The sequence below is a fragment of the Prosopis cineraria genome, unplaced genomic scaffold (assembly GCF_029017545.1).
Source record: "Prosopis cineraria cultivar Desert tree isolate PC_DT_omini unplaced genomic scaffold, ASM2901754v1 PC1238, whole genome shotgun sequence".
Classification (NCBI taxonomy): Eukaryota; Viridiplantae; Streptophyta; class Magnoliopsida; order Fabales; family Fabaceae; genus Prosopis; species Prosopis cineraria.
This window is the reverse complement of record NW_026556563.1, coordinates 1-25,287: the sequence shown is the minus strand read 5'-3', so window position 1 is coordinate 25,287 and position 25,287 is coordinate 1. Positions and strand designations below refer to the sequence as shown.

The 25,287-nt window shown below is 29.9% G+C and overlaps 1 protein-coding gene across 3 annotated transcripts; it reads left to right on the top strand.

Annotated features, from left to right (window-relative positions):
- The first annotated feature begins 20,676 nt into the window (after nt 1–20,676).
- LOC129299633 (uncharacterized protein At3g61260-like) lies at nt 20,677–25,043 on the top strand. 3 transcript variants are annotated; one of them, XM_054938101.1, is made up of 4 exons: nt 20,677–20,807; nt 21,137–21,966; nt 22,388–22,469; nt 24,718–25,043. In XM_054938101.1, the coding sequence occupies exons 2-4, from the start codon at nt 21,242–21,244 to the stop codon at nt 24,931–24,933; spliced, it is 1,023 nt and encodes a 340-aa protein (XP_054794076.1). In that variant the 5' UTR covers nt 20,677–20,807; nt 21,137–21,241; the 3' UTR covers nt 24,934–25,043. The 3 variants fall into 3 exon arrangements, with proteins under 3 accessions (XP_054794076.1, XP_054794077.1, XP_054794075.1); XM_054938102.1 differs by lacking the exon at nt 20,677–20,807 and adding an exon at nt 20,915–21,033; XM_054938100.1 differs by lacking the exon at nt 20,677–20,807 and having other exon boundaries at nt 20,943–21,966.
- Nucleotides 25,044–25,287: the final 244 nt, after the last annotated feature.

Here is a 25,287-nt window from a genome sequence, read left to right as displayed (position 1 = left end):
TTAAATAGAAAATTTGACATTTAAAATTAGGATCAATGAGTAAATAGGATCCTAAACTCTTACTCAAAAATATCATGAATCCTAAACTCTTAAAATATACAAAATAAATCTTAAACTTTTAAATTTATAACAAAATAAATCCTGAATATTAACTTTTTTAACATAGTTACTGTCGATGGGAGTATTGTAATAGTCAAGATTAAATTTATAGAAAAATAAATCCAGAATAATACCTGCTTTATGAATTTATAAAAAATAAATCCTGTATTGTAATAGACAGTAATAGTGTTAAAAAATTAATAGTCAGGGTTTATTTTATCATAAATTTAAAAGTTTAGAATTTATTTTATATATTTTAAGAGTTTAAAGTTTAAGATAATTTTTTGAATAAGGTCATATTTACTCACTAACTCTTAAAATTAAAACGAAACTCTGGAGTTCATCCCACGCATAACACGGATGATGCTCAATTGAAATGAATCATTTTTTTCTTCCTACGCACGAAGCTCAGTGGAAATGATTTTATTTTATTTTTTTTTTGGAGCAAATTCAATGTTTACATCTTCCTCCGTCAAAATTTCCCAAGTGGTCGAGAAATAATTTCTCAAAATACTTATTCTATTATCCATCCATTAATGTTGAATTGAAAATGGGAGAATTTGCACCATTTAACCTGCAAAAACCAATTTAACCCCTACTTACAATTTAGATGACAAGTCAATAATTCCTTGACATTCTCTGATCTTCTTTCCGTCTTTTAGAGACATCTAACCAGCTAACAGTGGTCTCTTCCCAGCCATCATCCGAATCATGCATGTATTCCAGAAAATCATTGCACTAATTAAATCCCCCAGATTTAACATATGTGAAAATCCCCTTCCACATTCATATTCTCACGCTTGCCATTGATGAAGCAGATTAATCAATGGAAAATCTCTTAAACAAAGATATATAACAGAGAAGGGGAAAAAAGTTCCAAATTCTTACTATTTATAAATAATTTGTATGCACATTTCAATGAATCTGAAATAAAAATATGGCCCGTTTTTTACTTGTGCACCTCAATTGTAACCTCTTAAATTTTAATCCAAAGGGTTAGATTAAATAAAAAATTTAATCAGTTAATCAAAGTATTAGGAGTTAGTTATAAAGTTAAGATGGTCAATTGGGCCTATTGGACCCTAAAGGAAGTTTAGAGTTGTTAAAATCATGGTATTGATGATTTTTGTATAGTACTTTATATTGACATCATTCAATTTTGGAATAGCTTTAAATGTGTTTTATTTTGAAGGGTAAAACTTTAACCTCTCAAAGATTTAAGATAATTGGAGAAATCTTTTTTATACCTTTGTATTAATTAGTTACAAAGTTGATAATCATTTATAAAATGTGTGAAATTTTTCAATACAAATGTAGCATGTGAAATTTAAATAGTCATAGGTTGATATTGGCTTGTGAAGTTGTTTGAAAATTAGTTTTATGAATGTAATATGTGATATGTGGGACAACAAATAACTTATTTCTATTGTAAATTGGCACTTTTTGGAAATGATGTGTGTGTGTGTGTGTTGGGGGGATGAATAATGAGAGAAATGTTAAATTGAAAAGTTATATGACGAAATGAAAATGTGAGTATATGACATTATGGAGTTCAATGATGATTTGTGACATGAGAATGTGATGCTTGTGAAATGGTGTAAGTACAAGATGATGTTAAACATGCTTATATAATGGTACTAATCCATGTCATGATATATTGCATTTTTGCATTGTATGATTATGTGAGGAGTGAATTCTTCTAGGAAGAAGAGTAGTGAATTAAAATCCATATGATAAGGCCACCATTTGAAGCCCGATAGCTTGCATAGATATATTTATATTTATTTTCCCATTTATTGATGAGGAACCATGCCATGGTTTATCGAGGAACTTAAACCTAATTTACTTTTCACTTGTTAAATGAGAAAATTAGTGTAGGGAGAACAATGCCTTACAGTGTGAGTTTTTGGGAAAAGTGTGACCCATAAGTGAGTTAAGTAACATTGGCCAGATAGCTTCTCATGCATGAAAGGCTAAGGTAGTCCTATCACATAAACAAGCCCATTGTGTGATATCCCATGATTTCATATCAAAGACATATATGAAGGATACAAGAAAGATGTGATTATGCATATTGTTATTAAAGGCACATAGTTGTCTGTATTTGTAAAATCCCACTCCACTAAACACAATTAATTAATATAGCTCGTAGTAATCAAAGACTTAACTCAAAAAGGTTATTACTAAGTTTTGGTTCAAATTCAAAGGATCCCAAGTTTTCTAATAAAAATGAGTTTAAATCAATTAAAATCCTTTATATCAAACTAAAAATAAGTTTTAGAAGCATGAGATACCTTAGAAGAGTGAAAGAATTCAAAAACAATTAAAAAACAAAACATGTGTTGTGATATAGGGAAATAAGCCACAGCTCATGCATGCAACACCATGGTGTTTGCTCTTTGTGACACACACCGTAGTATGTTGCACGAAAAATCATCAGATTCTACTGTCATTTGACAGCAGAATTAGGGAACTTCTAATGCACTCTGATTCTCCATCCAACATCTAATTAATGTGATCTAAGTATCTACAAAAAGCTCTTTACATGAACTAGCTAATGGCACGGGTTTCATTTTCAAAACAAGTCACACCAAGAAGTTAGACATCTGAATGCATTTTAATAATTTTTCACCACTTTCACACAAAATAGATGTCCAAAACCCTTCACGAGTGCCAAAAATTTTCCTAACACTTTAACCATATCCATTGGACCTAGAACTACCAGTATAACACGTCACAAGCACTAAAACCTTACTATAACAAAAATGCACTCATCAACCCCATTTAACAAGAAACAGAGGGTAGACAAATTATCATTACTTTGCATCTAATTAAATCCAAACATGTCCAAATCATCATTTCTACACTTATACTAGTATTTTGGCCCTATAAATATATATAACTCAACATACACAAATACTTAGGGCCTAAAATATAAATCTAACATTTACAATAATAAAAATAGTGCAATTGAGATGGCATACAATCAAGAATTGGCAATTATATACTATTACACAAAATAAACTAAGCTAGAGTCATATAAAAAAGAATATGCTAATTCCTAACCTCTTGAGCTTTCCCTTTCTACACCAGAGCTAGGGCCTAAAAAGTGTTAAATAAAAAGGAGTGAGTCTAGTCACTCGGTAATCAAGGTTAAACCTACCTTATGCAGTTATATATCAATTATAAATCAAGTACATGCATAAAAAACTAAGTAGGTAAAACATGCTCACACATATCATAACTTGTCATTTATCAATTAATAACTTCTTTATCTTATATATATTAGGTACATTGTCACCATTTTCTTAAATATGTGACCATAATTCATTATTCATGTGACTTGCCACAACTTAACTTATGTGACACATCATATATTTACTTAAGTAATAATCAACCAACCTTATGCCCTCCTTATTTCCTCAGACCAAAACCGTGGACTATAACACTGAATAGGCCTCCGTCCATGTGACTGGACTATCCAAACTCACTAGTTGTGAGATGTGACCTGATCAAAGATCACATGACTCACTCTTAGACCACGGCTTCCCCCTATACTCAAATTTTTAGGGTGTCTCATATCCTAAGCTATTCTCCTTATTGAATTAGTAGATATAGCTAGCTTCTAGTCCCTCAACAAACTATGAGATAGTCTTTCGATAAATTGTGGGACAAGGCCATAACCTTGTGCACCAAGAGGCAGCCTAAATTCTATATGAATTTTTTTTCTCTACTCCCAATCCCTTGGTGAACTCCCACTACTGATCATGCCATAATCAATATTCACTTGCTTTCACATTTCATTTTCTTGTACTCATTATCATAACAATCACATTGGGCTCATGACCATACACTACCCAGTATATATTCTCATCATTTTCTTAACATTATTCTCACTTATCTCAAAATCTACTTCTCATTAACACATAATTGCCTTTACACAATATCACATTCATTTTTTAAAAACATAAGTATGTTCATAGTTCGAAAATCTTTTTAACTTCACATTTTGCATTTCAAGCCAAAAATAGCATTATGCACATTCAAATTTTCACACACTCATTAAAACTAATACATGGTTTTACATTAAAAATGTAATATCTCACTTCACTAAACACATTTAATAAATCAAGCTTAAGGTAATTGAGGGATTATCTCTGAAGAGTGATTACTAAGTTTTTAATTCAAAAATAAGGGATCCCAAGTTTTTCTAAATAGAAATAAGTTAACGTTGATAAAAATCTTTTATATCAAAGTAAAAATAAGTTCTGAAAGTATGGGACATCTCAGAGGAGTGAAAAAAGTCAAAAACGGTGAAGAATAAATTATGTGTTGAAAAACATAGCAGTGCGCCGCAGCAGGTGCACTCTGCGCCATGGTGTGTTGCTCTCTGTGCCACGCGTCGTGGCTCAGGCGCCATGCATCGCGACGTGTTGCATAAATTTTTCCTGGTTGTGCTGTCAAATGATAGCAGAATTGGGGAACTTCTAACCTGCCCCGATTCTCCGTTCGACGTCCCATTGACGTGATTTAGGTGTCTATGAAAAGCTCTTTTCCTGTACTAACTAATGGCATGGTTTTACTTCCAAAGCACATCACACTAGGAAGTTGGACACCCAAACACAATCTAACCACTTTTCAACACTTTTATACAAAATGGGTGTCCAAAACCCTCAACAAGTACCAAAAGCTTTTCCTAATATCTGGACTATGTCTAATGGACCTAGGACTACTAGTAAAACATGTCACAAGCCTTGAAAAATCATTATAATTGAAATTTACTTCTCAACTCCAATTTACCAAAAATAAAAGGGAAGGTAAAATAGCATTGCATTCAACTCAAAACATTCAAAATATGCCCAAATCTTCATTTCTATACTTGCACTAGTATTTTGATCCTATAAGCACATATATGACAAAAATACACAAAGGCTAAGGGTCTAAAATATAATTTTAATATTTTCAAATCAAGATAGTACAAGTATGGGTAACATGTGTCTTAGAATTGGCAAACATATGCTATTACACCACTACATCAAAAACCAGAGGCATACATGAAGGAATGTACTAATTCCCTGCATCTTAGTCTTCTCCCTCTCAACACCAAAGCTAAAGCCTAAAAAGTATTAAATAAAAGGGATGAGTCTAGCCATTCAATAACCAAGGTTAAACCTATCCTATGCAGTTATATATCAATTATAAAACAAAAACATGCACAAGGAGAATCCCATTATAAGACATATGCCTATATATCATATTTTATCACTTATCACACTATAGCTTCATTACTCACATAGCCAAGTTCATTGTCTCCACATTCTCAGATATGAGACAAGACCCATACTCCTGCGACTTACCACTACTTAGCACGTGTGACACGTCATGTGTTTACTTAGGCAATGATCGACCAACCTTATATCCTCCTTATTTTCTCAAACTAAAACCGTGAGCTATAACATATATTAGGGCTTCATTCGTGTGACTGGACTATCCAAGCTCACCAATTGTGAGGTGTGACCCGGCTAAAGATCATAGAACTCACTCTCGGACCACAGCTTCCCCCATTCTCAAATCCCTAAGGTGTCTCATACCTTAAGCTATTCTCCTCATTGAACCGGTGGAGATAGCTAGGTTCTAGTCCCTCAACAAACTATAGGACAGTTCCTCAACAAACAGTGGGACAAGGCTATAGCCCTCGTGCACCGGAGGGCAGCCTAATTACCATATAGATTTTCTTTACTCCTAAATCCCTAGGTGAGCTCCCACCACTGATCATGCCTTAATCATTACTCACTTGTTCTCACTTTTCACTTTCATATACTCACTACTATAACAATCACATTGGGCTCACGACCTTACGCTATCCGAGTGTGTATACTCATTTTTTTCTCAAATTCATTTCATGACTAACACACAATTATCTTTACTTATCATTGTATTCATTTTCAAAATATAAGGTATTTTCATAATAAAATCCTTTTGACTTTGCATTTGCATTTTAAGCCAAAATAACATTGTGCTCAATCAAATGTTCAAACACTCAATGAAAACTAATGTATAGTGTTACATAAAAGAAATCAATTTCATGCATGTAATATTCACCAATTAGCATTCAAACAATCAATTAATATACATCTACCCAAAGTAGAGTTTTTCTCCGGTTACCTCAAACCTTTAAAAGGTTAAAGGTTTACCCCTTAATTAACTAGCCTCCAAGTTTGAATTTCACTCCAAAAGGTGACCAAGAGCCAAAGCTACAATTAACCAATTTGAATTCCATTAACATAACAAACTCAACATTTTAAAACCCTCAATCTCTACTTCTAAATTGCCCAACCTTCACTTTACAAGAGGTGGAGCCTAACCATTGGATTTAATAGTTACCTTTAGCTCCCAATAGCATTAATGAGCTATTAAATCCCCCTTAATAGCATCACAAACTTTCAACCACCCATAATAAATGGAATTTTTGGACATTTATGGTGCCCAACAACCTAAAACACTAAAACTCATCATACCTAGGTTTAAGTACTCTAATCTATCCCCATTAACTCCATTTGAGTCTATAAATTCAAACCTATAACCCATATGGACTGAAATTTTACTTCCACTATAAAACCCTAACCATAAACTCATAAATGTGAAAGAAAAGGAGAGGTCAATAAGTATGATACTTACCTTAGGTGTTTGTAACCTTCAAAATACTCTCAAGTGGTCTCCAACAAACCCTAACAGAGCATTAACATGACTTTCCTTTCTCTCCTTCTTTTTTTGTCTCATTTCGCATTTGATAAAGTGCAGAAAATGGCCATGCACCACAACAGACGCACAACGTGCCACGGCACATGGCACAGAGAGGTCCTCTCTCGCTTAGAGATGGCTGTGTGCCACGACGTGTGGCACAGCAACTTCAACTCTTCTTTTTCTTCTCCTTTCGATGTCCGAGTGGCCCGCCTCTATACCGGACCCACAATAGGGCTGAAATACCATCAAATATAGTTTTTAGATCTTTCTGGCCACACACCATTTTAATTTACGTAATTACCCTAATTAAATTTAATTAATCAAGGAATTAAACTCAGGATATTATAGAAAATCAATCTCATGTATGTAACACACATTACATTTAACAATCAATTAACATATAATTATCTAAAGTAGAGTTTCTTAGTTATCTCAAACCTTTGAAAGGTCAAAAGTTTACCCCTCAATATAAGAGCCTTCATGCTTGAATTTTCAAGCCAAGTAGGTGTCTAAGAGCTAAAAACTACAATCAACCAAGGTGAGTTTCATCAAGATTACCAACTCAAGCATTTAAACCCTCAATTTTCACTTCTAAATTGCCCAATACTCACTCCACAAGAGTTTAAGCCTATCCATTAGATTTATTATCTATCTTTAATATCAATAGCATTAATGAGCCATTAAACTCTCATTAATGGCATCACATTCTTCCAACCACCCATATTAAATATAAATTTTGAATATTAATAGTGCCCAACAACCCAAAACACCAAAATTTATTATACCCAGGTTTAAATACTTTAATCTACTCTCATTGACTCTATTTGAGTCAATAAATTTAGACTCATAATCTATATGGACTAAAAATCTACTTCTACTATCAAACCATAACCATAAACTTATAAATGTGAAAGATGTGGAGAGATTAAGGAGTGTGATACTTACATTAAGTGTTTGTAACATCTAAAATATTTCTAATATCATCTACTAGTAAACCCTAGCAGAGCTTAGCATGCCTCTTCCGGTTTCTCTTTTCTTTCTCTCTATTTCTATCTCATTTTTGCGACTGATATCTGCAGAAAATGACCATACGCCATGGTAGACACACAATGCACCATGGCATATGGTACAGAGAGGTCCTCCTTCACATTTGAAGTGTCTGTGTGCTGCGCGGATGATCTCCACATCGCGGCATATGGCACAACAACATCACCTTCATTTTTCTTTTCCTTTTGGTACTCAGGTGGCCTAACCTGATACTGGACCCATAATTTGGACTGAAATGCAATCAAATATGCTTATTAAACCTCCCTAGCCACACATCACCTTAACTTACTTAATTATCCTAATTAAGTTTAATTAATCAGGAGATTAAAATTGGGATGTTACAGTATTGTAACCCTTATGATGTGACTACGTGAAATTATGAGATTAACAATTTAAATGTTAAAAATGGTCTTGTGAGTGATAATTTAATACAAGTATGAAAATGTTATGCCACTTGCATTCTAATTAGTTGACATGCATTACTATAGGTTAGGTGTACCTTAGTTACTGAATAATTGTACTCATTTCCCTCTATTCAATATTACAAGAGCTAGCTATGTATGTGGTAAACATGCTATGTATGTATTGTGATATATCGCACAAGTGTCCTTGAGTCTATTAAGTATGATCTAGGGTTAAACTTAGGCTTTTGGCACTTATACTAAAATTAAAGCACCCAAGCTATGTTTTGATTGTAAAAGAAGTGAGCTTGAAAATGAGTGTCCAATTTTTGATAGAAAAATTATTTAAAATGTGAACTAGCGTCATTAGCAAGAGCTAAAAAAACTTTTTATAGACACTAAATGACATTAATCAGATATCAGATGAAGAAATGAGAGTATTAGAAGTTTGCCTCTATTATCAAATGACAATAGTAGAAGCTATCATATTATACAATGCACCATGGCTCATGACAGAGCTTAGAGTGTGCCACGGCATACCCCATGTTCTTTGTACAAAGATGTTGTTTTCAATATGAATGCAAATGCTTTGATGTAAATTGGTATCTCATACTTTCATATACTTATTTCACTTTGATTTATGATTCATGAAAATATATTTAATTACTTTAAAGGTTTAAAAACTTGGGTTCTCACTTTTATGATTTTACAAACTTAATAATTTCATTTGGATTAGTCCTATGATAACATTAGCGTTGGTAAAGGAGACCTTACAATTACAGGTAGTAAGAAGAAGGACAAATGTAAGCTAAATTAATCCAGACTCAAACACAATAAACACTCTTAAGTACAATGACAAACATGAAAAATTTTTAAAAATTCTTGCAGGATGCTCATATGTTGCACTCATAAAAATTGCACAATTCAAAATTGTGGTTGTGGCTCTTGAAAGCTGATAAGGGAGGATACAACAATAACGTTATAGCTCATTATAAGGTGAGATCTTGTTCAACTAAAAGCAATAAACACAGCATATACAACAATGATTCTACTTCCATCACAAACAATCTCTTGTTATACAAAATGAAAATAAATGGAATGAAAGTTAAAATGAGAAAAGTAATCTTGAAGACAGAAAATGATTCCCTTGTCCCTACTTTTATCAAATATAATATATATATATATATATATAGTGAAGATATAGTGAACATTGTACAGAGGAGTTCCCTCTTTCTAATTAAACAACATGTGATGCTTCCCTACATGTTTTTTATTAATTAATACTTGAGGCAAATTCTATTAATAATATAATAGAATTAGGAGTAAAATACTCTAACTTTTCATCTATTTTACTTTAATTATAAATACATTCCTTCTATTTTTAAAGCCTATATGAACCTTCTTTAGTATAAGTAGTTGTAAAACACAAACACCCCCTTTATTTTTAAATTTTTATTTTTATCCATCTAACCGTTAGTTGACCATTAAGTTATATATGTTGGACCAAATTATCCCTCTATAAATATAAATGCTATCTAAAAATTAACCATATTACCAATGAAAAAAAAGGAGGAAGAATGATAGATAGGTCCCAAAAGAATAAGTAAGTCCCAAAATGACATTCTCTAAGAATTTACAAATTCAGTTATTAAATTTGTAACTTCATTGTGATAAATTTATAACTTCTTTTTTAAATTTTAACATGATTGAAGAATAATAAATTTATTTTTTTGTTAAAATTTAAAATATAAGTTACAAATTTATGACATTGAAGTTATGAAATTGAGAGTCAAACTTGTAATTTTTAAAGTTTGGTTCTCTAAGACTTAGTTTAAATTAATTGACCCCCTTAAGACTTATCTATTATTCTCCCAAAAAATTAATGCATATTTTTATTTTTAATTTTTTTTGTCTTGTACTTGTATTTATTAAAAATAGAATTAAAAAACTTGATGGAATAAGGATTTTTTGGCTAGAAAAAAATAATCATTTGATATAATATTTATTTTTAAAAAAATTATTAATTTTGACATAAAATTTTAAAGTTATTTATCTAAATATGTATATGCTTGATTATTAAAAGTTTTAAAATTAGGAGAGAGAGTAGAAAATTAGATTTAAGGGCAATTAATAATTTTAAACTTTTCAGCATAATTATAAATAAAAATTAAGTATTTTAGAATTTTAAATGAAATATTCCTAATGGTGTTAACAATTGCACTCAAATGTATATTTTAAAAATAAAAGGAAGGTCATTGTAATTTTAGTAAAATGAAAGAAAGGTCACTGTATTTTACTCCAGAGTTAATTAATTGTAGGGGGTTTTAAAAAATAAAGATAAAAGTTAAGAGGTTATTTTAAATGTTTTAAAGTAAAGAAAATTATATGCAACTGCCTTAAAATTTTAAAAAAAATATGCATTTTAGCCTATTTCTAGGACCAGCTATTACAAGCAAATCATATATTATCAGTTAAAAACTTAAATTAATATAAAAATTTCCTCCCCCACCCCCCAAATCTTTATGGGATTTATAACTTATAAGGACCTTAAACAAAATTGTAACATAACATGACCATAAAATTTTTAGTATAACACTTGATATTCTAGACTTGCTAAGTGCCGAGCTAAGAGGACTTTAGGGTATGTTTGGTTTGAGAAACGGAGAGGAGAAGGGAGGGATTTTAATGGATGAGAGGGATGATGCCTTATTTGATTCAAAAAAGGAGGGGAGGGAAAATAAATAGATATAAACAATTTTACCCTTATCTTATTAAATTGTTTTTTTCAAATAAAATATAATTATGAATGTTTTTAATATATACTATATTTATCCATAGTTTTTTATACATATATTGCAAATAATATATTCAATAATAATTTATTTAAAGTTTATAAACGCAAGTATGAGGAAGCAGTAAGTTTATAAACATATAATGGAGGAATAGCAAAAATAAAATGATAGGAGGGGAACAAAAAAAAAATTAATCCCCCTTAGCTCAGGTCTTTAATTCTCAAATGGTTCAATAATAATAGCCTTATCTATGTCAAGATAGGGAAAAGCTTTAGCAGCTCAGTACGATGGCCTGAATTGAAAAATTTGATCTTCAACGTGGATGATGACCTAAATGGAGGGAGCAACAATGGCGGCACAAGCTCAGAAGAGAGACGCAGCTTGAACAGTGGGACACAAAATAGCAAAAAAAGAGGGACATTTTTGAATTATTATATTATAATATGAGTATATTAGTCCTAGTAAAATAAAATTATACCCCTCCCCTCCTCATTCCCCATTTTTGGAGGGGAGGGTTTGGAGAGGTCCCCTTTCCTTCATTTTTACAATCCAAATAAAAGGAGAAGAGCAAAATTCCTCCCTTTCTCCTAAACCAAATATACCCTTAATGAAATTTAGACTAATTTGAATCAAGTTGAGTTAATATCTTTTAAAATAGAAGCTCTACCATTAATGCTGCTAAATTTACATAATTCAAACTCAAGAATTCAGTTAAAGTTAGTGCAACTCATCTACTAATTAAATCAATAGTCAAATGCTAATTCGACCATAATCTTATAAATTTGATATATGTTACTCTTTTTTTTTATATATATATATATATATATATATTTAAATTTATGTCAATGTTGGGATCAAAGAACTGAAAAGTTGTTCCGACTCTTAGCAGTCACTAACAATTACTCCTTTAATTTTATGCAAATGCGCGCATCTAATCGACCTATTTTAACTCATATATAATTTAAATATAACATTCATCAAAAGTTATATTATTTAATGTAAAATATTAAAGTGGCTTCTAAACTATAGATTCAATAGTGTCTGAAGCCTTAAATTTATTTTTATATAAATATTTTCCTCAACTTTGAAAATCAGTGCAATCTAAATTTTATCATTAATAAAAGTTAATTTTGATTATTAATTAACTAAAAAAACCTCAAAATTACAAAAAATGACTAATAAAATTTTTTTGATCTTTTTCTACAATTTTTTTCCTTCCTGTCTGTAATTTTGATTCCTTTGCTATACTTTTTTTATCCTTTTTTTAATAACTTGTAAGGTCATTTTTTATTTTTTATTTTTTGAGTCATCTTACAGTTAAAGTTAACTTTTATTAATAATAAATATCAGATTATACTGTTTTTAAAAATTTAAAAAGAAAAAAAATTAGATTATCAGACATTTATAAATTTATAATAAAAATCGCAATACACCGTAAACTTCAGGGGAAAAACACAGATCCACATTCTAATGGAGATTTAAAAAAAGGAAAAAACTCAAAGACATGAAGTCGTGGACACGGTTTCTCCAGATTACTGGATTAGGTACTGAGGCCATAGGCCCGTGCAGCAAGTAGTAATATTCATTGTTTATGAGGACTGGAGAACATATTTCTCATAAGAAGAGCATATTTCTCGTACATTTATTAAATATATATTATATTATAAGTCTTGTCAGTTGACAAAGGATGGTAATGAAGACGTGGCAAAGTGGGTGCCCATCTCATCATGTAGTAATTCTGATTTCTGACATGTCGCCATGTGATTTAAACAATAATACTGTCGAGTCATCTGAATGTTTAATTTTGAAATACCATGCCATGAAGGATGTTCTTCATCAGACTTGATGGTTTTGAATCTTCTTGTTTTGATTAAGCTATAAATTGGCTTCCTTAGTACTTTAATGAAAGATCTGCCGCTCAAGTGGATTCTTTTGGCTGGGGTCTTCATCTGCTATTTATATTTTTTTTTTCTCGATCTCCTGTGTGTAATTTAAATATATAGATATATATAATACTTTTATAAATTATCGATAATATAACTCATTTTAAATTTTATTCAATGCATGGACCCAACATTCAGTTAATCACTAGTACCAATAAAAGTCAATGTGACTTAGTCAAGGAGCAACATTGCAACAATTTAAACACTCAGGAGTCAAGAGACAATATTGTTCTAATGTGATAAATAGTTTAGGAAATATTCGGTATTTCTCGTAAAACAGTTTTTAGGTAAAAGTGTCATGTCATTTAACGTTACAAAAAATATTTTTTCCTCCAAAACGTTTACGGAAAAATAGCAACAAGTACCCTAAACTTGAATAATATTAAATAATTGCTATACTTTTGCATTTTTTATTTTTGGATAAAGGGACAAAAATAATTATAAATTAATCAATCAGGGACATCCAATATCATAAAGTAAAAAAAATAACATAAATACTCATAACATTATATGAGTGGGTACAAAAGTGATCAAACTGTTAAATAATGACTGTCCATATATGCCACATGTCAATCTTTATTGACGTGAACCAATAAAAGGACAAAAATACTCATGAAGTTGTCGATTAGGAGCAAATATACACATAATATTACCAAAATCGATACAAAAGTGACTAATCCATTAAATCCCTTAAATGTTGACCCTTTAGTTAACACTTGAATAGAAGTTGACCATTTTTTGTTGATATATAGACAAAAAAAATTCTTAAATGAGTTTTTGTGAAGGTTGATCAATCATTATATGTTGTTAAAATCCATGTCACATTATTTCTTTCCATCGCCATATATCCCACCCCCTTCCTCCCTCTTTCTTTACATATTTTTCTTGTCTGCAAAACATGAAATTCAACATAGTGATATAAGTTGTATACAATCAAAGATTGAGATTGAGCACACCTCCTACACCACCCTACCTTAAGAATATTATCACAACTTTAAGCAATTTCATTAATGATAGGTTCAAAATTTTTAAATAGTTTTTACTATTACTACGAAGAAACATGCAATTTAATTTAATATTCAGTCAAAATGATATTTTTTCATATAATATTCATATAATGATCGATTAACCTTTAGAGAATTTTATTTGGGAATATTTTTTTGTCTATGTCAAAGAAAAATAGTCAATTTCTATTTAGATATCAACTAAATGGCCAACATTTAAGGGATTTAATGAATTAGTTACTCTTATACCAACACTAGTAACGTTATATGTATTTTTGTTCTTAACCGACGACTTCATAAATATTTTTGCCCCTTTATTGGTTCATATCAGTAAAGACTGATACGTGACATGCACAATTAGCATTTAACAATTAAGTTAACAGTGTTATGTTAAAGTTAATAATTTAATCACATTTGTATTTGCTCATATAACGTTATGAATATTTATGTTATTTTTTTCATTTTAAGATACGTGATGTTTTTAACTAATCACTTAGTGAATATTTTTATTTTTTTATCAAAATATCTATGCCAACGTATTCAGGGATCACATGTTTCATTAAAGCAAGCATTCATCAATAAAAAAAGGTTTAGCAACTTGAATAAATGATTTGTTAGTTAGTGATATTCTCATAATTAAGTTGCATATATCGATCGAGACTTGCTGCCAAGGCACTTGTCAATAAAAAAAAGCTTGTCAACCAATAGTGACTGCCGATTGACAGTGTTGTCATCAGTTTTATACATCAATCCCGACTAGTAATAGATTGATTGACAAGGATACATATAAATTATGACGTGTAAAAATATTGTTAGTTGGATATTAGCGAGTAAAAATTGAAAGACTTTTTTATGGATAATTATTTAATTGGCAAGTCATCTGATATGCTAAACATGATACATCATATCTTGTCAAAAAATAATAATAATAATAAATGAGGTGTCAATTGCTCAATGTCGTTGAATTTTAAAGGGTCAGTTATTCTTCCATCAATACTATAGAAGCTAAAATATTTTTAACCCAAAATCAACCTAAAATGCGTTGCCAAATAGGCTAAGGAGAAAAAATAGTAAAAATGACAATTAAAAACCTTATAAGGTATTGATGATAATTATAGACCATGAATTTTTGAAACTCCAATGGATCATAATTTTTACTTGTAATTAAAAAATGTGAACAATCAATTAAAAAATTAACAAAACATATTTAAAATTATTTATAATATCACTTGAGAATTTATGAAAGTTAATTGTAAATTTCTATTTTTTATTGTCAATATATAGATAAGCCATTTAAAAAATTAAAAAAAATATATTTAAAATTATTTATAACATTAGTTAAAAATTTATAAAAGTTAATAATAAATCGTAAGTCAATCACTTATAATTTTTTTACTATTAATATATAGATAAATTATTTAAAAAATCTACTAAATATACTTATGATTATTTGTAACACCAATTGATAATTTATGAGAGTCAATTATAAATCACAACCAATTACTTATAATTTTTTTTGCTTTTGCTTGAAAAATTAATAAAAGATACTTGAAAATTTTTATAATGCTAGTTGGAAATTTACAGAATCCACTATAAATCTCAATGCGATCAATAAAAAATAATTTATTACGAGTAAGAATTATAATTTGTTGTTAGGATTTCAACAATTTATGATATATAATTATTATTAATATTATTATGAAGTCTTTAATTATCATTTTTTTAAAAACTTTTAACTTGTTATTATATTATTATAGTTGCAATCCCCCGTGAATGTGATTTTGCATGGCCCCTCAAAATAGACCCTAAAAGTAGTCCAATTAATTCCCCCTCCCCCTTCTTTCAATCATCCCTCATTGTTGTAAAAAAAGCTTTTTACAATAATTAAAAATCACTTTTTACATCAATTTTAAAGGTGATATTGATATAAAGAGTGTATAAAGTTGGTTTTCTACATAAAATCTATAATTGATGTTAAAATATATCAAAAAATTTTAAAAAAATAAAGGGGCATTTTTTTACACTAGTTTAGGCACCCAACAGATGTAAAAATTGACATTTCTTTACAATTAGCTATCTTTGTACACAAAAATTATCAAAACCAAACAGCAAAATTCCTTTACAACAATTAAAATTCCAACACAAGTCATGATGTAGTTTGACTATCCAAAATTAACAATTACTTAGCAAAATTCATATAAGAAATAACAACAATCAAAATTCTTACAATCAATTATGAACACTATCAGCAAAAGTATCTAAAATTTGTCTAAAATCTACATACTTACTAGACCGTGCAAAACTATCTATAAAACTCACAAACTCTTCACAAAGTGAATTGCCTAACATATACGGATATCTTTAAGGCCTCGTTTGGTATGATGGAAGAGTTTTTGATGGAATCGGAATCGGAATTGGAATTGGAATCGGAATTGGAATCATAATAGAATTGAGTTATAAATGTATGTTTGGTATGAAGATGGAATCTGAATATAATATTAATAAATATATGTATTTAAAATAGATAAAGACCAAAATGCCCTTATAAAAAAAAACTCAACCATCATGATGGAGTGTGTATGTGGGGCACTTATGACAATTCCATGGAATTGTGGCAATTCCATCATGATGAAGATGGAATTGAATTCTAGGTATTTTGATTGAATTGAAATCCATAAGGAATTGGATTCATGCATACCAAACAAGTGAAAACATGATTCCAATTCCAATTCCATTTCTCTTGGACCCAATTCTAATGTACCAAACATGACCTAATTTCATTTTCAGGAAATGGATTTGAATTGTTGAACATTTAAAATACAATTTGCAAAAAAAGGCTTATTAACTAATTTCAAATAAGATAATAAAATAAAACTTTAAAAAATATATTTACCTTCACTGTAAATTAGGTCATGCCCAATGTAATGATGTTGAGTATGTGTTTCATCACATACAAGCCACACCAGTTCATCCTCATTGATTGTTTATGACTTTATTTCTTGCAAAATATGATGAGTTAGAGTAAATTCATGTTGACAAAAACTATTAATCGCAAGTTGATCCTTACAATGCACATATGGAATTATAAAAATGTTCTTATTAACTTCATATATTTTTTATTAGAGGTACTTGGCTCTTAACTTTGAATTGTTCCCTTTTTCTATCATGTGATGTGAGAAAAGAATCCAAATTTATTAACTTTGCCTAATATGATGTGCAAATAATGTAGATAATGGACTTTCTACATTGTTTGTGAGAGCAATTAATATAAAAAGTTCAACTATCAATGGCTATAATTACAAAAATTGTCACTGCTTAGATCTTCTATATCATTTGCTTTCCAACTAATATAAAAAGTGTTCTGTAAAATTTTTATTTTGTACTAATGCCCTCACTTCACGTGTTCTTGTTTTGGGAATTGAAAGTTTCCCATAGTGTTAATACATAGTGGTATTAAAAAAAAAAATTAAGTGCGAGCTTTTTTAAAGTATTCTTGACATATTGTTGATACATTTTGATCATTCACGTAAAAACTAGGAGAACTAAAACACGGGCACATGTTATTTTCTCTAGCCTTTTTTTATAATTCATTTTTAATATTTTAAAGTATTATAGAATTTGTGACATGCTTGAATCTCGTTAACCCTTTTTTAAAAATTGAACAAAGATCTCAACTAACTTGTACCCATCTTTTGAGAAGCTAAAGAAACAAATTTCAAGAACATGAATCAACATTAAAGAAAGATAATATAAAAAATGTAATAAATATTTCATGTAGCGCCTTGTAAAAATGACTAACAATAATAATCTCTCAGCCAAGTACCTGCAAAAAAGACTAAAGGAAAGCTTGACAATACTTCAATTTAAACTAATAATTAGCATCAACTAGTGTTGAATCAAATTATCATGGATTTCAAAATTTAAATCTTAAAATATACAATCGTATTAAGTAAATATATCACAGGCATATCTAAAATACTTGAGAAGCCATTATTGATGATAATAATTTCATACAATGAAAATTTACATTATTTTAAATGGATGGTAATAATATTTTAGGATTTTTAAGATATTGGATAATTGAATAAAGGAACTAGTAGTATTAAATAGTGATCAAAATTATTATATGAAAATGCTGAATAATGGTAAATGCTATTTTAAATATCTTATGGCTTTGGGATACTTATGGAAGTGAGTTGAAAAGAAGGAGAGGAAGAAGAAGCGAAGTTATTTTGAAGGAGGCGAGTCAGCATGAGTCCAACCAAGAAACAAAGAATTTATGAAAGAGGCCGTATATGGTCAGAAGCTAAGCTGGAGTGGCCCATCATGGTCACGTGAAACTCGTCAGAACTCTGAATGATATAACCACGCAGTATGCTGCTCCAGCGTTCTCAAACTATCTCCTCAAATTCAACCTTGTTTTTTTTTTTTTTTTTGAAAACTTGAATTTTCCATTAATTTTACTTTTTGAAATTTTTCTCATAGTATTTTCAATTGATCATTTGAAATAAAATTTATCATCATCATCATCATCAATGCAATTGAATAAGAAAAACTATTTTACAAACGAAAATAATAGTAATAAGTTTGATATTTTTAAATAAAATTCTGAATTAGAGTAATGAAAATAAAACAAAGTTTCCCAATTTTGTTTCCAAATAATATCCAAGAGTTTCAAATAAAAAAAAATAAAGTAAAACAAAGAAGCCAGGACAGAAATGAAATTCGATAAATAAATTCAAGGTTGGGGAACTCATTAGTTGATTAATTAAATTTTCGCAAATAAATCGTCTAAGAGAAATTGGATTATGGAACTATATCTAAAATCATTGAAAGAAATTTTTGGGGAAGAAAATGTGTTTATTATGCATATTATTAATAATAATTAAATTATCTATTTATTTTAAAATGAGAAGTCTATAAAAATATCTTGAAAATTCAAATAAATACTATGTACTATCTGTAAAATTGTGCTTTGCCATGTTAAATTTAGACGTATCTATAAAACTAATCTATCGCATTTAAAATATTTAAAATTTTTTACATTTAAAACATTACTAACTTTTTACATCTAAATAAAAACATATACCATCAATTTGTAAAGAACTTCGAAATAAAGAATGCAATCACTTGCGTGCAATAATCACTTATGATAATAAATAACACAAGAGAATAAGAATTATTTGCTCAAAAAAAAAGAGAATAAGAAAGATCAGCTTCTTTTTCTTTCTGTATCTATGTTTTTTTTTTTATACTTCTCCAAATTCATACTATATAGGTGCGCGCGCACTAACTTATTAAGTATAAAAAAAATTAAAATCATTTTCTCTGAAGATTAAATCGAGATAATAAAACTTAATATTTTCTGTCAAAAAACATTATAGAAATGTCATACTCAACCAAAATAAATTGGTCATTATTTAGAAAAATAACAATTTAAAATATTACAATAATAATAATGACAAGTTAAAATATTGATTCAAAAATAACTGAAATTCAGTTATTGAAAATTGAGAAGGTTTAATTGAAAGTCACAAAAACTAGGTTAAAAAAAATGTTGTTGAGTATTATTATTTGTTCGAAATATCATTTTCTCAACTCTGATACTGTATGTGTCAGATGAATATATCTTAAGAATTGGATTGGACATTTAATTGAGAATGTCAGAATATCATAACATTAATGGTTCACGTAACTTAGCCCCCGATTAAACTGATGAAGTAATAATAAAATTTTAAAAAATATAATATTACATGTAAATAGTATAAAAATAAAATATTAAATTATTAAATAACATAAAAAAACTTAAAAAAATAAATTTCACGGTGGATGGCACTTTCTAAAAGAAAAATTTGGAGTCCCATCTACCAAAATCTGATTTTTGTTTCAACTCTGATTGCTGGTTGAATAGTGGATTCAAAATAATTCAAAACATTTGATCACAAAAATGATTCAAGATTCAACCGCCCGAACATCTTGGTCAGATCTCTTACATAACAATTATAAATATTAATGATAGTCCCTCTGTGTAGGGTATTTTTTTTTGCTTTTTTCTTAAATATGCAATTAATAAGATTTTTTAAAAATACTTTTAATCAAGGTATAATTAATATAATTTTCTAATCGAGACATTTTATTAAATAAAAGTAGATACAGAAAAGAAAAATTCTTAGATGAATCTATTATACCACTGTTGAATAAAAACATGTCATGTTAAATAGTTATAAATATAAATTAATCCTTTCATTAATAAAGATAGAAAAATAAATAATAAAAAATTAAAAAGACACTCTTTTTCAAAAATAAAATCATAAAAAGTAATAATATATAAGATTTTATTTTATTGATTTGGTGTAATATAACATGTTTTTATAAATAGAGTAGCATGACTTGATGACCCAAGGTTTATATAAGAATTTTTCTATGAAAAGAATGGGTAATTTAAAAAATAATTAATGAATCATTAAAAGGATAATTCAGTAAAAAACACTTAGAATATAGAGATGAAGTGAGTAAAATTTTACTATAGTCAGACTTCATGTATCTCGATGAAAGCAAGTAACCGTTAAAATGGACAAGAGATAAATTGAACATTGGGAGCAGTAGCAGTACTAGAATACTAATTTCCTGCCTCCTGGCTTTGTCCCCAAAACACTCAGAAAACTCCTTCCAAAGATTCCATCCATCTCTGTGAGACCCCCAAAAAAAGATGAAATTGTGGTTTGCACCCTTTCTGTCACATGCATTCCTCGCTTCTGAACTCCCTCAGTTCCCTAGGTGAATTACTATATACTATTCTTGCCTCTCTTTCTCTCTTCATTTTTTTTTAAATTTTCCTCTTAAACTTTTGTGCAAAAAAAAAAAATTCCTCTTAAACTCTTTCTTTATCGGTCATATCTGTGCGATTCCTTTCCGCAACATGCAACTATTTTTGTTAGTATTTTAATGTTCCATGGATCTCTAATCCACCCCTCTCACTTCCTGCACTTCTCAGAATTCCATGGTTTCATTCTGCAACCTCTTATTATTCTTCCTTCCAACACACTCCATTCTCTTCTGTTAGTACTTCACTCTGATTTAGCTTCCTTTTGTTTTCTTCTTTCTAGCTGAAGAGTTGAAAAGGACTTGAAGATTCTGGCTTTTTAAAAAGGGAAAATACTTGCTGTGTAGGCCTGTATGTGTTTGTGTGTGTTTCAGAGTGTCATTTGAGAATGAGATCTGTGGAAGAAAAGGGGTGCTATGGTCATCAAACGCAGGAGACCCCAAATTCGAGTGCCGTTTACTTCGAGTTTCACAAGGGGACCAATCGAACCACTTTGGGAAAACCCACACCATCTAAGTGGGACGACGCTCAAAAGTGGCTCGTGGGGTTGTCGTCTTTGTCAAGAGGAGGCGAGAAAAGCCAGTCAAGAAACAAACCCAGAAACTCAAACGCAGATGACCTGAGATTAATAGCTCCTCTTCCACAGAAAGAGCAAGATTTTGACGAGAAAGAAGAGGAAGAGGAAGAAGAACAAGAACAGAGAGAAGAACACACCACATCTTGTCAACGCGAGGTAGAGGAAACAAAGAAGGTGGAGTGCGACGAGTTGTTTTGGCGAATCAACAAGCCAACGAGCCAAAACGCAGTATGTGTTCGATCGATATGTGTGAGAGATATGGGGACGGAGATGACGCCTATGGCAAGCCAAGAGCCTTCGAGAACGGCGACGCCGATCAGAGCCACGACTCCGGCGAGTCGAAGCCCCATTCATTCAGGGACTTCGACGCCATTGAGGAATTCGAATGGGGGTAATATTGGAAATACAAAAAGTCATGCGGCAGGAGAATTGAGCCCCTCCGAGAAGAAGTCGGAGAATCCAGCAAAGAAGTTAAGTCCTCTTGAAAGCAGAGCATTGGCATGGAATGAAGCCGAACGGGCCAAATATACGGCACGGTAATGCTGTCTATGAATTAATCCTACGATTTTTTTTCTGCATGTTTTTAACAAATAAATAAATAATGGCTGTTATTCACATGAATACTCTTATCACTCAGAGCCGTGATTATGATTAGTTAGTATATGTTGTAAATAATGTTTAATTTATTAAATTCGTTATTATTGCAAAATTTTAGTGGTGGGAGACATCCGTGTTGCTGAGATTGTAAGAAGTGGATTAGAGTTTTTTTTTTTTTGTATTATTTTACCCCTAGTATAGAAATTCTTAAACTATTAAATTATTGTTTCGACTGATTTTCTAAAATATTTTTTGTTTAAAACTAGTTTGATGAGGAGTTAGCTATCATTTTGACTATTGCCTCTGTGATTTCAATGCCTTGTTTTAAACTGATTTTGAGAATGTCAAGCTTGATGATAGGTTCAAGCGCGAAGAGGTGAAGATTCAGGCGTGGGAAAACCATCAGATAAGAAAAGCTGAAATGGAAATAAAGAAAATGGAGGTAAGTACAAAGGGATTCCGATCTCTTCCTCATATCATTTAGTTTTTCTTTTAATTAAAATATCATATCTGACGAGTAGCCTGACAAGAACTTGCATTAGAGTCCCTTTGGATAGATTTAGAAAGATTTGTGTGAAATGATATATCATGATTTCATTGAAACAGTAGGCAATGATTTAGTAGATCGTTTTGAAAGGGCCATAAAAATCAGATACGGCTCGCCTTTTAATGAGCTTCACAGCTTTGGTAGTAGTATGTTGTTATGAGTGTTTTAGAAAGCTTCAATTTCGAAACAAGATGAAAAAAGTTCGTTTGAACTTTGAATCAGAAGTGACAGAGAGAATTATTCTTGAAAGGATCATGGCATGGCAGAGATCTTTCCCAATGCTGCGTACTGTTGTGAGCGTGAGTGGTCACGATTCCAAGTTTTAGACATATGCTTTCATATACATGTTCATGTCACATGTGCATATTCATAAATTGTGTAGTTCTAATTTCATCCTCTCCATACTTTCTCTTTCAATACATCTTTTTATTCTCAATTTTAATCATTCATTTAATTATTATTTTAATTTAATAGTATGAGATTGCTAATTATAATATTAAAATAAATATAATATTAATATTAATGTAATGGTTATCATAATAAATATTATGATCTTGTTTTAAAAAGCATTTGCTTGATAATAATAAATATTTTATTTATTTTAATATCATAATTAGTAATCTCATATCATTAAATCACGAAACAACTGTTGAGATTGAGTATGGAGAGAGATATTGAGAGAGAATATAGAAAGAATCCACATTTGTAAACTGTTGTCAATAAATTCTTAATCTAATAGAGATGTAGTTGTGTCCATTGCGTATACAAGATGAAAACGATTTTAAGGGAATTGAAAAAAAAAAGTTGCACTCTTAAAAACTAACTAATTCACCTTTTTTTTGAAAAGTAATCATGTAATATTAAATTAAATCATGTTTGAGATTTTTCAAGATAAAATTATCAGGTTGAAGTATTTATTACTGGATTCTTTATACAAATGCAAGCTGAGCTTAAGTTGTCAAAATTTTGTGCAGTACTTTTTGTTAAATAGATGTACATAAAAAAAAAATCTCCTGTAGCTCACATAATTGCACACATTATATATTGAAAAAATGACACTAGTTAAAAAAGACTTGTGATTTATTAAAAAAGACTTATGATTTATAAATCACGACTTCTTAAGAGCGTAAAAAACGTTGTGTAGTGTTTTACAATGCTACATAATATCATTATCATCATCATCATCATTACTGTTATTATTATTATTATTAGATAAAAATGCATCTTGATTTTTTTTAACTTTACACAAATTTTATTTTGGTCCTTTTATAAGATGACCTTTTAATTTTAATCCTCCAGCCTTAACACCATAATTAGTAAAGCTTAAAATTCAGACATACTTATTTAAACTCATGTTTATAAGAGTTAGAGTTTAAAAATAACATTTTTTAACAGAAATTGAGCTTTGAAAATCAATCTTGATAGGCTTTGAAAAGGACGTCAAAAAAGCCCTTTAGGCTTTTTTTGTTTTACTCATGAAAAAAATAAAATTTTTACATTGAATTAAATTTTAGAATATATGTTTATATTTTAAAATTAAAATTTGTATTATTTATTTTAAATTTTTAAATATTATGATCTGTATTTTAAAAATTAAATATTATAATTAAAAATTTTAATTTAAAAATAATAAAATAATTAAAGGGGCCATAAGCTAAGCCATTAAATGAGAATTAAATTTTAGAAAATGGTGAATTTTGAAGTAATTGAGATTATAGGCTTGGGCCTATAGGGACCTGCTCATTTTATTATAACAAAAAAATGCTAACATTAAACTTTTAAATATCAAAAAAATTATTAATTTAATTTTTAAAATAGCAATGATTGACAGAAACAATCATCACTTGTGATTAATTAATTAACAGTGTTAAAATCAGATAATATGAAAAATACTTTATAAAATTAAAAAAGTAAAATAAATTTTAAATAAAGTTAAATGATAATTTGAACTTTTAAATTTTAATCAGAAATTTTAAATTGTACCTTGTGCAATGTCATTTTCTGTGCATTTATCTTATAAAGATGCACGGAAGACTCATACAGGTCAAGACTTAGCGGACAGAAGCATGCATGTATTTGCAGCCTTGTAAATATACACGAGAAGGCTTACGATTAGTCTCTCTCTCTCTCTCTCTCTCTACAGGTGAAAGCTGAGAGAATGAAAGCGCGAGCACAAGAGAAGCTGGCAAACAAAGTGGCAGCAACAAGGAGGGTAGCGGAAGAGAAGAGGGCCAACGCAGAAGCAAAGCTGAATGAGAAAGCTCTGCGGACTTCCGAGAGAGCAGACTACATCCGAAGGACTGGACATGTCCCTTCTTCTTTCTCTTTCACCTTCAAGTTTCCTTCCCTTTGCTGGTAGCTATATATATGTTGTTATCATGCATTCACCTCTCTTACAGTCACATTTTAATTGCACATAATCTCACTCTTATATTTGCAAAACACGAAATTAATGTCCTTTTTATCTTATGTTCTTGTCTCCCTGTATACATGTCTATTCATCATACGATATACATGTCTATCCATCATATGATAGAGAGATAGAGAGAACGTATATTGCATCGGATGGGTTGGTGGTGATGAATGGTGATGGAAAATGAATCTATTGTTGAGAAAGAGACGCAAGATTCATTCATGTTTTCGCATGTTGGATGATATGTGTACCTAGTGGTTGAAAAGAAAATAAAATGACGCGTTTCTTTATTGATATTAA